Source organism: Drosophila teissieri, chromosome X (genome assembly GCF_016746235.2).
Source record: "Drosophila teissieri strain GT53w chromosome X, Prin_Dtei_1.1, whole genome shotgun sequence".
NCBI lineage: Eukaryota > Metazoa > Arthropoda > Insecta > Diptera > Drosophilidae > Drosophila > Drosophila teissieri.
In genome coordinates this window covers 19,139,493-19,155,692 of record NC_053034.1, presented here as the reverse complement: position 1 = coordinate 19,155,692, position 16,200 = coordinate 19,139,493, and the positions used below count along the sequence as shown (strand labels likewise).

The 16,200-nt window shown below is 50.1% G+C and overlaps 8 protein-coding genes across 12 annotated transcripts; 4 read left to right on the top strand and 4 right to left on the bottom strand.

Annotated features, from left to right (window-relative positions):
* Positions 1-891: 891 nt before the first annotated feature.
* On the bottom strand, positions 892-1,697 carry LOC122625039 (pyridoxal phosphate phosphatase PHOSPHO2). Its single transcript, XM_043804883.1, has one exon. The coding sequence runs from the start codon at positions 1,687-1,689 to the stop codon at positions 901-903; it is 789 nt and encodes a 262-aa protein (XP_043660818.1). The 5' UTR covers positions 1,690-1,697; the 3' UTR covers positions 892-900.
* On the bottom strand, positions 1,697-4,339 carry LOC122625038 (dual specificity protein phosphatase MPK-4). The gene is made up of 5 exons (XM_043804882.1): positions 4,057-4,339; positions 3,864-3,995; positions 3,702-3,801; positions 2,959-3,641; positions 1,697-2,899 (listed from the first exon to the last, which is right to left on the bottom strand). Exons 1-5 carry the CDS (start codon positions 4,337-4,339, stop codon positions 2,796-2,798), a joined length of 1,302 nt encoding a protein of 433 aa, XP_043660817.1. The 3' UTR covers positions 1,697-2,795.
* Positions 4,340-4,343: 4 nt separating this feature from the next.
* On the top strand, positions 4,344-5,894 carry LOC122625040 (N-alpha-acetyltransferase 20). The gene is made up of 6 exons (XM_043804884.1): positions 4,344-4,485; positions 4,551-4,666; positions 4,728-4,857; positions 4,913-5,049; positions 5,116-5,590; positions 5,714-5,894. Exons 1-5 carry the CDS (start codon positions 4,433-4,435, stop codon positions 5,205-5,207), a joined length of 528 nt encoding a protein of 175 aa, XP_043660819.1. The 5' UTR covers positions 4,344-4,432; the 3' UTR covers positions 5,208-5,590; positions 5,714-5,894.
* A 338-nt stretch (positions 5,895-6,232) lies between these two features.
* LOC122624702 lies at positions 6,233-8,851 on the top strand. The gene is made up of 7 exons (XM_043804376.1): positions 6,233-6,323; positions 6,393-6,496; positions 6,568-6,639; positions 7,088-7,727; positions 7,786-8,242; positions 8,302-8,509; positions 8,584-8,851. Exons 1-7 carry the CDS (start codon positions 6,233-6,235, stop codon positions 8,770-8,772), a joined length of 1,761 nt encoding a protein of 586 aa, XP_043660311.1. The 3' UTR covers positions 8,773-8,851.
* Positions 8,852-9,059: 208 nt separating this feature from the next.
* On the top strand, positions 9,060-9,782 carry LOC122623665 (mitochondrial import inner membrane translocase subunit Tim10B). The gene is made up of 3 exons (XM_043802942.1): positions 9,060-9,189; positions 9,248-9,343; positions 9,406-9,782. The coding sequence occupies exons 1-3, from the start codon at positions 9,169-9,171 to the stop codon at positions 9,640-9,642; spliced, it is 354 nt and encodes a 117-aa protein (XP_043658877.1). The 5' UTR covers positions 9,060-9,168; the 3' UTR covers positions 9,643-9,782.
* Positions 9,646-10,743, top strand: LOC122623664 (L-seryl-tRNA(Sec) kinase). The gene has a single exon (XM_043802941.1). The coding sequence runs from the start codon at positions 9,788-9,790 to the stop codon at positions 10,664-10,666; it is 879 nt and encodes a 292-aa protein (XP_043658876.1). The 5' UTR covers positions 9,646-9,787; the 3' UTR covers positions 10,667-10,743.
* Positions 10,744-10,750: 7 nt separating this feature from the next.
* On the bottom strand, positions 10,751-11,385 carry LOC122623663 (coiled-coil domain-containing protein 86). Its single transcript, XM_043802940.1, has 2 exons — positions 11,164-11,385; positions 10,751-11,100 (listed from the first exon to the last, which is right to left on the bottom strand). Exons 1-2 carry the CDS (start codon positions 11,292-11,294, stop codon positions 10,809-10,811), a joined length of 423 nt encoding a protein of 140 aa, XP_043658875.1. The 5' UTR covers positions 11,295-11,385; the 3' UTR covers positions 10,751-10,808.
* Positions 11,386-11,845: 460 nt separating this feature from the next.
* LOC122625263 (solute carrier family 25 member 40-like) lies at positions 11,846-16,073 on the bottom strand. 5 transcript variants are annotated; one of them, XM_043805285.1, is made up of 5 exons: positions 14,246-14,384; positions 13,417-13,656; positions 13,181-13,350; positions 12,615-13,124; positions 11,846-12,549 (listed from the first exon to the last, which is right to left on the bottom strand). In XM_043805285.1, exons 2-5 carry the CDS (start codon positions 13,595-13,597, stop codon positions 12,157-12,159), a joined length of 1,254 nt encoding a protein of 417 aa, XP_043661220.1. In that variant the 5' UTR covers positions 13,598-13,656; positions 14,246-14,384; the 3' UTR covers positions 11,846-12,156. The 5 variants fall into 5 exon arrangements, with proteins under 5 accessions (XP_043661220.1, XP_043661221.1, XP_043661219.1 ...); XM_043805286.1 differs by lacking the exon at positions 14,246-14,384 and having other exon boundaries at positions 11,875-12,389; positions 12,468-12,549; positions 13,417-13,843; XM_043805284.1 differs by lacking the exons at positions 11,846-12,549; positions 12,615-13,124; positions 13,181-13,350 and adding exons at positions 14,678-15,265; positions 15,415-15,602; positions 15,665-16,070 and having other exon boundaries at positions 13,494-13,656; positions 14,246-14,588.
* Between the last annotated feature and the right edge of the window lie 127 nt (positions 16,074-16,200).

The window sequence follows — 16,200 nt, the reverse complement described above, 5'->3', positions numbered from 1 at the left end:
ATTGCCCACGCGTTTTTAACGAAAGATAGAGTGCTGTCCTGGCAGTGCGGCCTTGTTTGTATTCCCGTGTCCTTGGAGGCTTGGTCCACCTGCTGGGCCTTGTCCATGTCTGTAGGGCTAGCTGTTTCGTGTTACTGTTTATTTTTGAATCGAAATAGTGTCTATTTCTCAGCCTCCAAGTCTACGCCACCGTGCACCTGTGCATCTGTATCTTCAATATACATAATTCTGATTTTAACTGTCTTACGCGCCGAATTTTTTGAACATGTATATGTGTGTATTTATAAGAACCACAGCCCTGTAGCCCATGTAAGTAGTTAAGCACAGCCTAAGTAGTGTCTTCATGTGCGGTAGCTGCTTGTTTTTTTTCGTTTAGTTTCGGTAGATTCGTAAGCGGAGGAGGAACCTGGTTTGCTCGAGAATCGGGGAGCCAGGTTCCACTCTGTAATCGTATGGCTAAGAATGTATTATAAATGTAATTTATGCTAACACATAACCCAACAATCGGAACCACACACCACACACACAAATATATATATTTATATATATATATATAATTATATATACTAGCTGTAACGTATAAGATGAAAGCACAAGAACAGATACAGATGTGGCTAGCGAGGATTAGGAGGAAGAACCATGTGTGAAATATTGTTAGGCAACAGTTCTAATACCGCCGCAGAATAGGTAGCTCTAAGTTTTCGGTCTACTTAAGATAAAGTGGAACTACACACGGGCCCAGCTACAGACGCTGAAGAGACCTCGGTAATCCACTTTCTAAGGAAAGTAAAGCTTAAGTCCTTCATATTAAGTGAAATTATTCTTATGTATACATACTAAAAGATTTATTTTTAAGTCGAATAAAACAGCAGCATTAATAACCTGGCCTTACCACAAACTCTACGCCACGATTTTGGGCATCAGGAGCTCCTCCAGCTCGTGGCCGTCGCGCCATGTGAGCACGGAGCAGGCCAGTTCCTGGCCGTGGGCGGCTATCTTTCCATGCAGCTCGAATCCGCGCCGAATGCAGGCCACGTCCTTTTCCCGCAGCCGCTTCATGGCGCACAGATCGTTGCAACTATCGCCCACATAGATTACGCGCTCGTACCGTCCGCTACACGTAAGTTCCTCCAGCACGGACCCCTTGCACAAGTTAAAGGGGCAGAGATCACAGTCAGCCTGCTCCTGGTAGGGCAGCACCAGCACCGCGCCGCTCGCTTGAACGCAGGCGGGATTGGTGAACACGCCGCCGGCAAAGAGGCACCCAATGTCGTACGCCTGCAGCCACTCGCCAATGAAGAAGGAGTTGGCGTCACTCACGATGCACAGTTCGACCTCGGGGATTCTGGCCAACCGGCGCACCACACGCAGCATTCCAGGCACGGCTCTCAGGCTGCGCACACGCATTGCCACCGACGCGAAGTTGACCTTGTGCTCGCCATGCAGTACCTGCAACACTCGGCTTATGAAATTCAGCCAGCCGCATTTGGGGATTAGATCCTGCATCTCCTTGCGTTGTCTGGTAGGCAGCAGCTGGCTCACCGCCAAATATGAGTCCTGCTCCACGATGGTCCTGTCGAAGTCGATGGCGACTAGGGTGCGAGGTCCAGACGGGCTGGACTCACTCAGACCGCGTCTGAAGGCCGGAAGGCGGCGACACAACCGGAAACATCTCGAAATAGCAAACATTTTGGTGTGGAAAACAAACAATTTGACTTTAATATCAATACACACTCATTTACATACAGTAGATATGGTTCAACAAAGCACATCAATATCGATAAGGTAGCGCCAATATCCTAAGGTGCACGGAGTCCCATGGAAGCTAGGATCTTAGTGCCCTCGACCATGCCAAACAAGCCAGTCCGTTTGGCTGACAAACTTGTGATTATAATATATTATATATGTGTATGTATATCGCATAAATTTAGATATTGTCATTGAAAAATGTTGTTTCGTTTTCCGTTGCGTAAAATATTTTCCAAAAAGGTTCAAATATCTAAAATACATTTATAGTTCGTGTGTTGGTAACATGCAAAAAGCTATGCAAATGCATATGGAACAGCAAAGATCGATACTTGTATTAATGGCTTTCAACAAATATGGGTGCACTATATCGCACGTACGTGTATAATTAATTACATTGGCGAATTCATTTGCTAACTATATAAAATGAAACAATATACCATATACTATATACCATAACGCCAGCTAGGTGACTTCTACTGAAACAACCAACGTATCTTTCAGCTTTGGTTTCACAGATCAATGTGGCATTGCCGTTTGGAAGAAACGAGTACTCTGTGATTATTTCCTATTCTTAAGAAAAGTGAATATTTGCTGACCAAATGGAATCCGAAGTTAGTTTGTAGTTTGTGATTAAATTACGTTTGCTTCGCGTGGAAGTTTTGATATTGTAAACCTGGCAACAGTTTATATCCGATCCGAGATCGGTTCCCAAGAGGGAATTACTAAGCAGTTATATGCGTTTAAAAAATCTCAGCTTGGTCGCGATATTCAGCACGATATTCGAACAAGGGAATATTAAATTATGTTGCTATAGAGTATTTAAATCACAACTTATTCAGAAGTCTATAGCAACACACTTCAATCCCATATGGGCTATCAATGTTGGCCAGTGTGATTGGATACTCCCTTCCAGGGACCAACACTGTTCAATTCAATCCTCCATCGACTTCTCTTTAGGTGGGCGATTGCCGATCGGTGCCATTCGTCAAGGGACTCCAACTGTCCAGCCTCTGATGCTGTCTCGCTCTTTTTTACGCACGCTGCACCTAAACTGTGGTCTGCACGTTTTGCACGGCCTTCGAGAGCTCTACCTTGGAAGGTATCAGATAAAAAGCCGGCGTCATTGTCTCCCCGCACGGGCACTTGCAGGCTGCAACAAATAGAGGAATGAGTGTGGGGATTTTCGACTGGTGGAGCACTAAAACCAACCGTTGATCCAGCTAAAGTTTCCCAGCTTCTGCTCGCACTTCGGGCAGTACAGGCGGCCCTGGGTGTTCAGCATGATGCGGTGCATCCAGGCGATGGGCTCCACAAAGAGTATGCTGCGGCAATAATTTGGCGTGCTTTCGTGACCAGGTGAACCGAGTGACGACTGGCGGATGCGCTCGGACAGCTGCTCCAGCATGCGACCCCCACTGGGGTTCTCGGCCTGATCCTGTGACTGACCTTGCAGCTTCGCTCCAGCTACTTCTTCTTTCTCCTTCGGAACCACCTCCTGCGACGGCCTGTCTCGCGGCTTGTGCTCCAGTACATGCGACTTGGAAGCCAGGACGCGGCGACAACGACGACAGCGAAATACTATGGGCTCCGGGTTCTCGCGTGTGATATCCGGATCCGGACGGACCACGCTGTGAAAGCTTTGCGGCAGGATCTTGGCCTTGCGCATCTGCTCGCCAGCCAGACGCAGGCGGTGGATCTTGTAGCGTTGGCAGTTGGGGTCGATCTTGCAGCCCATGCGCCGGAAGAGCTTTAGCTGACTGACAAAGCCAGCATTTGGCTGGACGAAACGGCGTTTGGCCTTGACCAGCTCGTAGGCGGGCAGAAAGTCCAGATTGTGGCGCTTCATCATGTAAGCGATCACAGTAGAAGAGCTGCGACTGACGCCGAAGTAGCTGTTAAGGGCACAAAGAGTAAGAGGCCACATCGTGGGTTGGTCTATCTGAGATGCTCACCAGTGGACAAGGACATTGCCCTGCTGGGCCAAGGCTGTGCTGATGAAGTCCACGCAGCCCTCCAGATGCTGTAGAATATCCTCGCGAGGGATGTCGGCAACTGAAACAAGGGTTTAAGTGGAGCTGTGACACACTCGCGGAGCTACTAATCTGTGTGCTTACTCTGAATATATTTGGTGGTCAGGAAGCTGGCCTCCAGAATGTGCTGCGGCAGTGGTACCGAGTCCAGCGTGAGGATGTGGGTGATCTTGAACGAGCGCAGCGTCTCCATGTGCGTGGCCGCGGTCAGGTTGCCTGTTGGTGCAGAAAAGGTTGAAAAATCTATCGATCATTAGGACTAGGGCTAAATGCTTACCTAGAAACAGGCCCGTGTCCACCTCGTCGATGCTCACCGGTCCGCCGTCGAAGTCCTCGCGCGTCAGGACGCCGGAGTCCTGGGGCTTGCCGCTCCCCGCGGAGCAAGAAGGCCTCGCCTGCGGCTGGGACTGCTCCATGGCCAGGCAACAGATACCAGCTGGAGGCAGAGGAAGAAGAAGACAAAGAACAGGACCTAGCGTGGAAGTGCTAGTGTGGCCGCAGCATCGCAGGGTGTCCGATTTCAGGGAAAGCTCGCTGCCAATAAATCGATAACTTGACATCGCCTGCCGCGCATCTCTATTGCAGCAGGTGCCGGTGGATATAGTAATTGTATAGGAACAATAGGATCGGATTAGCCGAAATTCAGTGACAAGATGACCACGTTGCGACCCTTCACCTGTGACGACCTCTTCAAGTTCAACAATGTGTAAGTACGGTGGATAACAACCGCATATCCAAAGCTAATACCAATTCTGCCGTGTGCTCCGCCAGAAACTTTGACCCACTTACGGAGACCTACGGGCTGTCCTTCTACACCCAGTACCTGGCCAAGTGGCCGGAGTACTTTCAGCTTGCGGAGTCGCCCAGCGGACAAATAATGGGCTACAGTAAGTACTGCATTCCGCTGTGCGCGTGGTTCCTTTGTCAAGTGTGCTATACCTTCTACAGTCATGGGCAAGGTGGAAGGACACCTGGACAACTGGCACGGACATGTTACGGCGCTGACCGTCTCGCCCGACTACCGGCGACTGGGACTGGCTGCGCTGCTCATGAGTTTCCTGGAGGACATTTCTGAGAAGTAATGACATAAATCGCTGGATACAATCAAGACTCAACGACTACTTTTTTCCCAGAAAGCGGGCATACTTTGTGGATCTGTTTGTGAGAAAGAGCAACCAGGTGGCGATTAACATGTACACGAACCTCGGCTACATAATATACCGCACCATACTTGAGTACTACTCCGGCGACCAGGATGAGGATGCGTACGGTGAGACCCTAAAGAATGTGCATTGACTTCTAAGGACGCCTAACCGATGGTTTACCCACTTTGCAGACATGAGAAAGGCCCTATCCAGAGACGTGAACAAGAAGTCGGTCATACCGTACACGCAGCCTGTACGACTGGAAGATATAGATATGAATTGATACGATATCAACCCAGTAGCGCCCGAAAACGCATTTATGTCTAACTGATCCCGATCCACCATTTTAAACGGGCGCGAGCGCATCACTTCGCAACCCATTAAATTCTAGTTAATTTAGATATGTAAATAATCCGTAATCCCGTGATCAGCCCGGTGATAACATGCCATTGAAATCTAACCGGAGTCCCGCTTGCGAACCAACCCCCCGGCAATATTTGCGTGTATATCCCACCCAAAACTAAGCCTGTAATTAAGTACTTGTCTGCCCCGTTACCAAATTCAGCTCATATTCTCGATAATTCTATTGACTTTGAAATTATTTAAAGATTTCTTAAGCCGATGCGTAAATAACCGTAACTCAAAGATTGTTCCACAGTTCTGAAGGTAAATAACGTAAGCAACTTGATTACTTCATCACCGTAAATGACAGCCAGTATCTAACGCCACCGATATATCCCCCTATTAGCGCACACACGATCCTCTAACCATTTCCAATGTTTTTTGCAGATCACAATGCGCGAGCTGCGCAGACAAATGCGACACGATCACTGAGTTGGAAGATCCACCGCAGATGTAGGCATAGCCAACGCAATCGCAGATGTACTTTATCGGCCGATTTCCATTTACTAATGTGCTACGTAGAAACCCCTTTTAAAAATAAAAATAAATTCCCTGGCGTATAAAGTTCCATCGGCATTTGATTGAAAATCAAGGGAGAAAGCTCATTTACAACATACCTTCAAATATCCTTGTTATTTTGCCCTTTTTATTACTAGCAGCAGGATGGAAGTTAATCTGGTGTTAAGGTCGTAATCAGATATATAATACCCCGTGTTGTATGGGTAGTATCGACTCGGCTCTTGCGCACTTATTCCTTCATTCCGAATTGGGATTGTTGCTAAAACAATCATAAATTGCCAGGTGTTTGCCAATCCTGAGTGACCTTTCGGTCTTGGCAACCACTGTTTTATCAATAGCTGGCGTTCAGTTCGGTATCTGATTGATGGCCCACTCAGTGCGCAAAAAATGGCGAAGAAGGGAGGAGTCCAGCAGCTCCAGGCCGACCTCACCACGGATGAGGAGTTTGAGAAGTTCCTGCAGCGATCCGGATTGCTGGGTACGTGCTCGATGGGTTGGGGATCGATCTGACTGATCCAGTAATGGCTCTAATCCATGAGTGCTTCAGTGCTCGACATATACTCAGAGTGGTGCGGTCCCTGCCTCGGAATGGTGGGCAGCCTGCGGAAGATCAAGCTCGAGCTAGGAGGCGACAACCTGCAGCTGGCCATCGTAAGCTCCCACAGTCTGAAGCAGTCTGAAAGTAGCGCTCTAACATGCCCTTCTTCCCCAACATATGCCAGTGCAAGGCGGGCTCCATATCCTACCTGAAGCGGTTCAACAAGAAGAGCGAGCCCACCTGGATGTTCGTTACGGTGAGTGGTCCATGGACAACCCTCAGGGGAAACCAGCGCGGTTTTACAAATATCACAGAACAAAGAACTATTTATTCGATCTCTTTGGCTTGTTTCAAAGAACGACCCTTGAAAAGCATTTGGGTTTCCGTAATTTGGCATTAATTTTTCCACTAGTGAATATGGCTGTCTTCGTTGCTTGATAACTTTCAGAAAGTTTGAAAAGTTTAGGAATTCAAAGGCTATAGTTTTTAATTTAAAAGATATCGCACTTCTATTTCTGCAAAAAGCTTTAAAGGCAGAATTAAAATGATTCGTGTATATATAGAACACGTCTTTGCTCTAGGAGCGCTTCGTCACTACGTGAATTGCTTTTAATATAGCCAGTATATCTGCCAAAGTACTGACTATTTTTCATTAATTGATGTTAATATGAATGCTATGCTATTGGGACCTGAAAACACTTCAGAACGGCAAGGCCATCAACATCATGTTTGGCACGGATGTGCCCAAGCTGGTGGCCATGATCACCCGGCTGCTGCAGTCGACGATGGCCAGGGAATCGCACCTGAGCTACGAGGTCACCGAGCTCCAGCCGATGGAGCTGGAGCAGCAGGAGGTGCGCAACAAGGCGCTGCGCCTGGCCGAGGAGATCGAGCAGGCGGAGAGCCGCCGGAAGCGGCTGGAGTACCTTCACAGCGTCACCGACTGCATCATGGCCAATCTGCCCGACATCGGGATCACGGTGTTTGGGCCACAGGTGAATCGCGACATGTTCAAGAAGCTCTCGGAACCGGCTGATCCGCTCAAGATCCAATGCAAGGACCGCAAGGTCTTTCCCATTCTGCCCGGCGACATCGCCACGGTCAACTTCGCCGCGGAGAATCCCCTGGCCCCGGATGTCATCGAGCAGCTCTACGACAAGGAGTTGCTCATGTGCTTCTGGAAGGTGGAGGAGGTGCTTGGCACGCCGCCCACCGTGCTCCGTCAATATGCCCACGAGTTGACCAAGGAGACCATCAAGCCGCCGGACGAGTTCAACGAGGAGGAGATCACCGTGCCACCCATGATTGTGCCGCTGGAGGTGACCGTGGAGATATCTGAGCCAGGTAAGAGTGCTGTCATTCTGATTGCATTGATTTATTCACAAGTTTGCTCTCTGGCCAGAGCCATCATCGGAGGATGGCCTGGAGCAGTCGGAACCTGAGCACCTGGCCGAGATAAGGAGCGAAAATGTAGGGGAGGGCGAGGAAGAGACGGAGGCAGAAGGAGGGGCGCCACCAGAGTCCGTTCCCGCAGACGAAACTGCTCCGGTTCCGGCTAAGAAAACGAAGACCATTCGGATACCACCGATTTGGGTGCCCAGCGACCAGCGCACCCATGCAGCGCTCATCTACACGTACTTCCGTGTCCAGACCACGACCTTCCTTCCGCCGGATCCCGTGCCGGAGCCCCCGCACATCGTGATGATCTTCGACGCCTACAAGAAGAAGGATCTGGCCATTCTGCTCGAGACGTGTCGCGAGGACATTCCGCTCTACGGCTTCTACAACGGCGACAATCCGCTGACGGCGCAGTTCATCGCCAACTCCGTGGAGAAGTACAATGCCAAGCCGTACGTTCCGTAAGTACTGCCAACGATTCACTGGCCAGATGCGTTATCTGACTGATCTTGTGCTGCAGTACGGACAAGATTGTGTTGAAGGTGAACAAGATGAATAGTCCGACCATTCCCACGCTGATGGCCTACGGTCCCAGCTATGTCAGCGCCAACTCGGTGGTGGGACACCAGGAGGCCACCCAGTTCTTTCCCGCCAACTACAAGTCTGCTCTGCAGGAGGAAGAGGAACTGCACGCCGTTAAGGCGGAGAAGCCCAAGAAGCGCAAGAAGGTAAGGCTCTGGGAAAGGGGATTCGGGGAGACCAACTCCAGCTCACTTACGTTCGGATTATGCTTCCGTTGCAGAATAAAAAGGGAGGCGATCCCGAGGAAAGCAAGTCGGATGCCGGACCGGCGGATGCGCAGCTGGAGGCGGACGAGGCGGTGAAGACCTCGCCGGAGGAAGGCGCCTCCACGACGAGCAGCGGCGAGGACAGCTGCGAGAGTCGTCCTGCAACGGCCGATGGGGTCAATCCCGACGCTTCAGCCTCTTAGATGACCTAGCTCCAACTAAATATACTGTTTTATTCGGAAATATTATGATATAACACAAAAACACCCATACATCCTTTTCCTTAACGGCAAAATTGAAAAAATTATACATAAAAATAAATATATATATTTCCTCTCCCTATGGAGAGGAAGGCCTTAGTTGCTAAGAGTTAACTCTAAAATAAACATTAAAAACTAACACAATGTGAACAATTTGGCTTACTGCATTTTGAATTCGATTACCGGCAATAATTAGATGGGTAACCGTGCTATCGACAATCGATTTCCCAAGCAAAGGCTTATCAGCTGTTCCCCTCGTCACGAACGTGACGGTTTGTAAAATTAAATTGTATAATTGCTGTATTAAAACACAAGCTAAGCGCAACTTGCTGTCGACCGATGGATTCCAATCTGCGCAACGTAAGTGAAAGAGTGTGCGGACTCCCGCTGAACCTAACTCTCTGCCCCCGCCTTTCAGCTCAAAGACTTTCTCACATTATACAACAAAGTGACGGAACTGTGTTTTAGCCGATGCGTGGATAATCTCAGCCAGCGCGACCTGGGCGGCCAGGAGGTATGTATCACGCTAGGGAATCCACAGAGGTATCTCTCATTAAATGCCGTTTTACACAATAGGACGTATGTGTGGACAGGTGCGTTACCAAGTTCGCCCGCTTCAACCAAAATATGATGAAAGTGTACGTGGATGTGCAGACCACCATCAACGCCAAGCGCATGGAAGAGGTGGAGGAGAACGCCCGCAAGGCCGAGCAGCTGCAGAAGGAGCAGGAGAAGGAGCGACTGAAAGAGGCGGCCGCCACGGCAGTACTTACCCCTGTCCAACCGCCTGTCGCCGGCAATTTGTCCATGTAGCAGCAGTGGCATGCAACGCCGCAGCTGCTGTTCTCAATCCTAGATAGCTAATCGCGGAGTCCAGCCCGCCCTCCACACACGCAGTCGGCAACCACACGTACTCTTTCTACAAACAACCAAAAAACGATCCAACCAAACACACGCCATGCGCAGCATTTGCCTTGTTGCTCTTATCGGCCTGCCAGGAGCGGGCAAAACCTCGCTGTGCACCTGGCTGCTGGGTCAGCAGGCTGCCCTCAGCGTCCGCCACATCGTTCATCTGTGCTACGACGACTTCCTCGACGCTACACCTTCGGCCGACCTGGCCTATAAGGAGCAGCGCGGCCGCATTTTTAAAGTAATTGAAAGACTCATTTCCGCCATTCAAGAAGACACCGATTGGCCGCCTCAAGTCCGCCGCATTTCCTCCAGTGGTGAATGCAACAGCGAAAGGGACCTCATCCTATGCGACGATAACTTCTATTACCGCAGCATGCGCCACACGCTTCACCAGCTGTGCCGGGACTCCGGCTGCGTCTTCGGACAGATATACATGGCCCGTTCCCTTGACTCCTGTCTGCAGGCGAACTCGGTTAGGAGCAATGCCACTCGAGTGCCGGTGGACGTGGTGCGGCAGATGAACGAGCGGCTAGAGGCGCCAGACACTTCGGAAGCTTGGGAACGCAACAGTCTCACACTTCATGATCTGGATATGGATACCACGAGATCTGCTTTGCTTGCTTTCATTAGTACCCTGCTCGACTCGCCCGCGAAGAAGACGATGACGGACTTGCCATCGGCGGCAGCAAGAGGCATACGACAAGATCAGTCTTTGGTGCACTGCCTGGACCTGCTCCTGCGCTCGCGCATTGGGGCATTGCTCGAAGAACTGCCACAAGACGAGGACAAGCGCTTGGCGGCCCAAACACTGAACCATAGGCGCAAGGAAATATTGATAAAATTCCGCACAGAGGGCGGCGGCAAACAGAGAGACGGCGATGGTGAGGGTGACGCCTTGGAATACTATGTAAATTTGTTAAACTAGGCTAAGATAAGCTAAATTCGTTTGTGTGCCACACACTTATGTACGTAGCGATCTAAATACATACATATGTTACTAAACGCTGTCTTGGCATTAAAACTAGATTTATTTATCAAAAAATACAAGTTAATCTAATGGAGCCACCTCAGACCACCTTCACCTGGCTGACGTCCCGCTTCTCGATCATGCGCATCTGCTTCTTCTTCATGCGCTTCAGTTTGGCGGGATTCTTGATGACCTGGACGACTTCCGAGCGGCGCTCGTTCGCTAGGCGGCGCTCGGCGTTCTCCACGCGGCGCTGGTGCTTTTGGACGGCGTCCTCCTTGCGCTTGTCTTTGATCTCCTTGGAGCGCTCCTTGATGTAACGCAGCTCATCGCGCAGAGCCGTCTTCTTTTCAAAGGACAGTCGGTTCACGGTCTTCTTGATCTTGCTGAATCTGGGAGGGAAGGGAAGCCAAGAGATTAGATGACAATGCGCTGGCACCGGAGAAGCCACTTACTTCTGTTTGGGTGTCTTCCACGGCCGGTTCGACTTGGGTTGGCCGCGTGGAATGCTGTTCTCCGGCTTTTCTGCCTTCTTGGCCTTCGCCGGCTTCTTGGCTGACACAGTTTCTGGTGCGGATTCACTCATTTTGCGGTTTAGTCTAATGTAAAATCAAATGCAAACAACACAAATACAAAACACGAATGCACGTGTTGTTCCACCGTCTATCGATATCACACAACATCTGTTTGCGAAGGCCATCGGTAATCGGGGGGTTGCCTTCGATTACAGAACTATTGGGCGCCATTTCAGAATCATTTCAAATGATTTGGTGCACATGTGTAGTGCGAATCGAGGGCCAAAGCTTGTCTTTGCTTGATACATATTGATTTAAAATTAATTTTTTTTATTTTATCAAAATATTTGCTTATTACCTAGTCCTCCTTACCCAAACTTTCCTATATTCCTTTTTGACCTGCCACTTGATCATAAAGATGTGTAAGACTATATCTTATCTTGTGCGTCGAAAGTATTCTACGACATACACAGAAACAGAGGGTGTAAAATAATAGATAGTATTATCTCTTCACCTGCACCATATTTCGGTTTTAATAGGAATTACTCTATTCCCAACAAACAGTTCCATTATTTATTTTACGCTTTTATTGTAACATTGTTTTGGTTTTCATCAGCAAAAATTATGTATTTTGTTCCCCTAGGAACAATGAATACAATATTGTTTTAATGTGCGTTGTAATTTGGTAAAAATCAAATAAAGAATATGCGACTCTCAACTAGTTTTGCATCTCAAAAGTTAAAAGTAGCTTATGTTTGTTTTTGAACCAGGAAAAACAAGAATTTTATTTCACTACAATTTAACAATTTCGACGGGGCTCGCCAAACCCAGCAGACGATGCCTGCCCACCGATTTCCTGGCAACTTTGGCATTATTCTACATATGTACAAAGATTCACGTCGACAAGCTGTGGTCGCCCGAATGGAAGCGAGTTCAGGAACCGGACGACTTCGTCACCTGATTGCTCCGATTGTGCTGGTCGATGTTGTAGTGGTAGAAGAATGACTTGCCGTACTCGAAGGACGAAATCATTATCGCACACGCGGGCGCCACCTTGAAGAGTCGGGGACCCAGTCCAGAGAAAATGGCGGGCACTCCGCCCAGGCGGTAAATGCTGGCCAGGCGCACCGCCACCGACTTGGTGGCCACTTGCTTGGGGGGATTATCTGCCGTAATGCAAACCGAACCATTGTCAATGCTGCTACGGGAGTTGGTTGCAGCAAGCTGAACCACATTGGGCCTACCTGAGAATATGAACTTCTCTCCAAATTCGATCTGCTCGTGCGTTTTCACCACATCGAAGGGCGTGGTGATAGTGGCTGCCACCTGGAAAGCGAAACATGAAGGTTAACCACAATCAATTCACATGTTTTGTAGTGCAGTTGTCTTACCGATCCGGATATCGCTCCCGCCGCAAAACTGAAGCTAAACGACGGCTCCACCACGCCAAAGGAGCTCTTCAGGTACTCGTAGCAGGTCCAGTAGATGCCGGAGAAGGGCACGTCGCGCAGGATGGTGGGCGGCAGACCGCGCCACAAACCCAGCACTCCCTGCGACTGCACCACTTGGCGAATGGTGCCGAACATCTCGGCGTGCGTCATGCGCTGCGACTGCATCTTGGTGCGGATTAGCTCGACGGGACTCACACAGGTTACGGCTAGGATGCGGGCCGATACGCCGGCCAGCAGCGGCACCAAAACTGGAATCGGGAGTGGAATGTCGTGGGCACTGGTATCCGGGCGACGCATGTACTTGTAGTGGATGTCGGTGAAACGGGCCTTGAACTGCTCATAAGCCACGAAGTATATGATGGTCGAGGGCAGGGCCGAGATTAGCGTTGGGCTGAGCCCCGACCACAGGGAACCGATGCCCTCTGTGCGGCTAATTTTGATGAATGCGTCCTGGAGAGAGGCTTGGTTAAGTCCGGATCCCGGTTTCCCTAACGATTGCCACTTACAATGGTGCCAGAAAAACGGGGAGCGGGCTTGGCGGCTGCTGGGTTGGGCGTGTCCGGGCCGCAGGGGCAGATGTGGTCCATGAGGCCGTTGCAGTAGAGGAAGCACTTGTTTGAGAGCAGCGCTTGCTGCTGGGCCTGCAGCCGGGTCTTGATCACATCCAGAGGGGTCACTGCAATGGTAAATAAATCAGTCAAACACTGGGATTATGCTCAACGGTGTGGGCCGGATAACATACTAAAGCAGGCCGTCACCATGGCGCCGGTACAAGCGGATGCCACTTGCTGCAGCGGTCGGATCCGGAAACGGGGGTCCGTCATCGTGGCTTTCGACGGATTTTGGCTGGAAGCAGCCGCCATTGCAGCCATTGCCGCACTGGCTACAGCAAATTGGCCGCAGGCCTCCCTCTTAGCAGCCATGGCAGATGCACTTGCTCTTCCACGCGATTGGCGGTTGCTTCAATGGGAGCCCCGGTAAGCTGGTGGCGCGTAATGGTGATGTGAGATGAGATGAGAAGGTGAGTCGCGTACCACTCAACGGTGTGTTTGTTGTCTATGTTCAGATGGGCTATTCGTCAAGCCTCCCGGTCATTGTGAAATAATTTACGGGTCCAAAAGAAAACACCGTGCTAGTCCGTTTTTTCCCATTCCCATTCCGTTCCACATCGATCAGCTGTTCCCGCTGGGCGCTATCGATAGTGAGGTCGGAACGGAAATGCTATCGCGGTGCAATCGAAAAACGTTATTTTTGATCGTTTGAATGGTTGAATTCAAAAGTATATTTACATATTTTGGCTCATATAAGTTTAACAAATATTTATTACTTTACTATTTCTGCCCTTGCTTAAAGTATCAGCATATTAAAAAGTTGCAAAATTAAATTATTCAAATTCATAATTCACAAATGAATTACAAGAAAGGAAATACTCTTTCTCCAACATTTTAACAAAGTAAGCGTGGGAACTACATAGTTACAAACGAAGGAGTTAAGGAATTAGGACTCTGGACAGCCACAGCAACAACCATTTAACATACATACATATTTCCTGTTCGATTGTATTCACATACCTGCCTCCTGAAGATCCAGGTTGTAGTGGAAGAAGAACGACTTGCTGTACTCGAAGGTGGAGATCATGATGGCGCAGGCGGGAACCACACGGAGCATGCGCGGCATTACCCCGACATAGAGGCCCCTCACTCCCTGCAGCCTGTAGATTTGGCGCATTCGTGAGAGCATCGACGGCTTGGATTTGGAGACCGCACTGGGCGGCGTCTTTGGTCCTGCTCCGGCACCGGCTTCTGCAGCTGCTCCTGTTCCCGCTCCAACCTCCTCGTACAGCACGTCCTGACCCAGCTCAATCTGCGTGTGTGTGGTGATCAGGTCAAAGGGCATGGTCACAAAGGTAGCCACCTGCGGAATGACGTTTCCAGAACTCGATTACTCTCGACGAAAAGCTACGGTTTTCGGTGTGTGGCAGAGCACTGCTCACCCTCACCCACCGCTCCGGAGATGGCGCCCGTGAGGAAGCTAAAGAGGAATGTGGGCTCCGTGACGCTGAAGGCCCGCTTCATCGCCTCGTAGACCGCCCAGTAGGTTCCAGAGAAGGGTGCGTCCCGCATCACGGTGGGCGGCCAGCCCCGCCACAGACCCAGGACACCGTGCTGGCGGATTAACGAGCGCAGCACGCGCCACAGCTCGGAGTAGGTCATGTACTCCGACTGCATCTTAATGCGCACCATCTCGATGGGCGTGATGGCCGTGACCACAATGGTGCGCGAGCAAATGCCCGAGGCCATGGGCACGTAGTAGGGCAGCGATGTGGTGGTTACCGGCGCGGTGGCGCTCACATTTATTCCCCTGGTGGCCTGGTCCAGGGGATCCCCTCCGTCGGCTCCAGGCACTTGGTCCTCCATTCCGGATTCCTCAAACTTCTGCGGGACCAAGTAGAGGTGGGACAGGGAATTCTTGATATACTCGTACGTCAGGAAATAGATAATCGTGGAGGGCAGGGCCGAAACTAACGTGGGACTAAGGCCCGCCCACAAGCCGCTGAAGCCACTGGTGCAGATGATCTTGACAAATGCATCCTGCGCCCGAAAAGTAAGATACATAATGATGATAAGTGTATATAATACTTCCGTCAAGAGATCTGTTATGTGAACACCTATCCATATACTCGTATGCAGAGGGGATAGTCCCATTAGGGATAGTCCTGAAGCTAGAAAGCCAAACTCACCATGGCGCCACGGAGGGGCCGAAGGTTTCGCGGATCCCGGCCTGGTTTCGGGATGCAGATGTCGCTGGAGCGGCACACGTGGGTCATCAGGCCGTTGTGGTAGACGTAGCAGAGCTTGGAAACGGTCGGTCGCTGGCGGATCGCGTGCTGGGTCTGGACGCGCGTTTTCACAACTTCCAAGGGCGTCACTGGCCGAGTAAGGTTAGGTTAGGCCTCTGGGTAGCTCACCCATTCCTCCGAAATAACTCACCCACAAACGTCGTGATAAGGCCACCGACGAGGGCAGACATGACCTGCTGCATGGGTTTGATGCGGTACCGCGGATCCGCACTTAGGATCAGCGTGGTCAGCCGCAGCGGATCCATCTCCTTACACTCCAATCGACTCCCTTCCATCTCGCCGCCGTTTCCCGTTTGGGACATTAACTGCGGCGGCATCGTTTTGTTATGTATTTGCTTATAATTCTGATTTAGTTTTGTGTATCTCAGGCGACCGAGATGTCGCCTCACAATTTGGTTGATTCCAATTAGACAGGACCACCGGTCTTCAGGGAAGACATCCCTGTGCAGCGCCAACAATTTGGTGAGATATCTGATCTGAGTCGAAGGTTTTCGTAACGAACGAACTTTAATTTAAGAAGAATATTGAATGTCGAGCTGAAACGTCAAGCCTGGCCCATATGATTCCTTTTTCCTGTTTAATTCTAATTAATAACATTTACCACTCTTGAATGTACACAAAATCCATAAACTTTATTTAATCCTCTCGATTCCCTAAAGGGAAAGG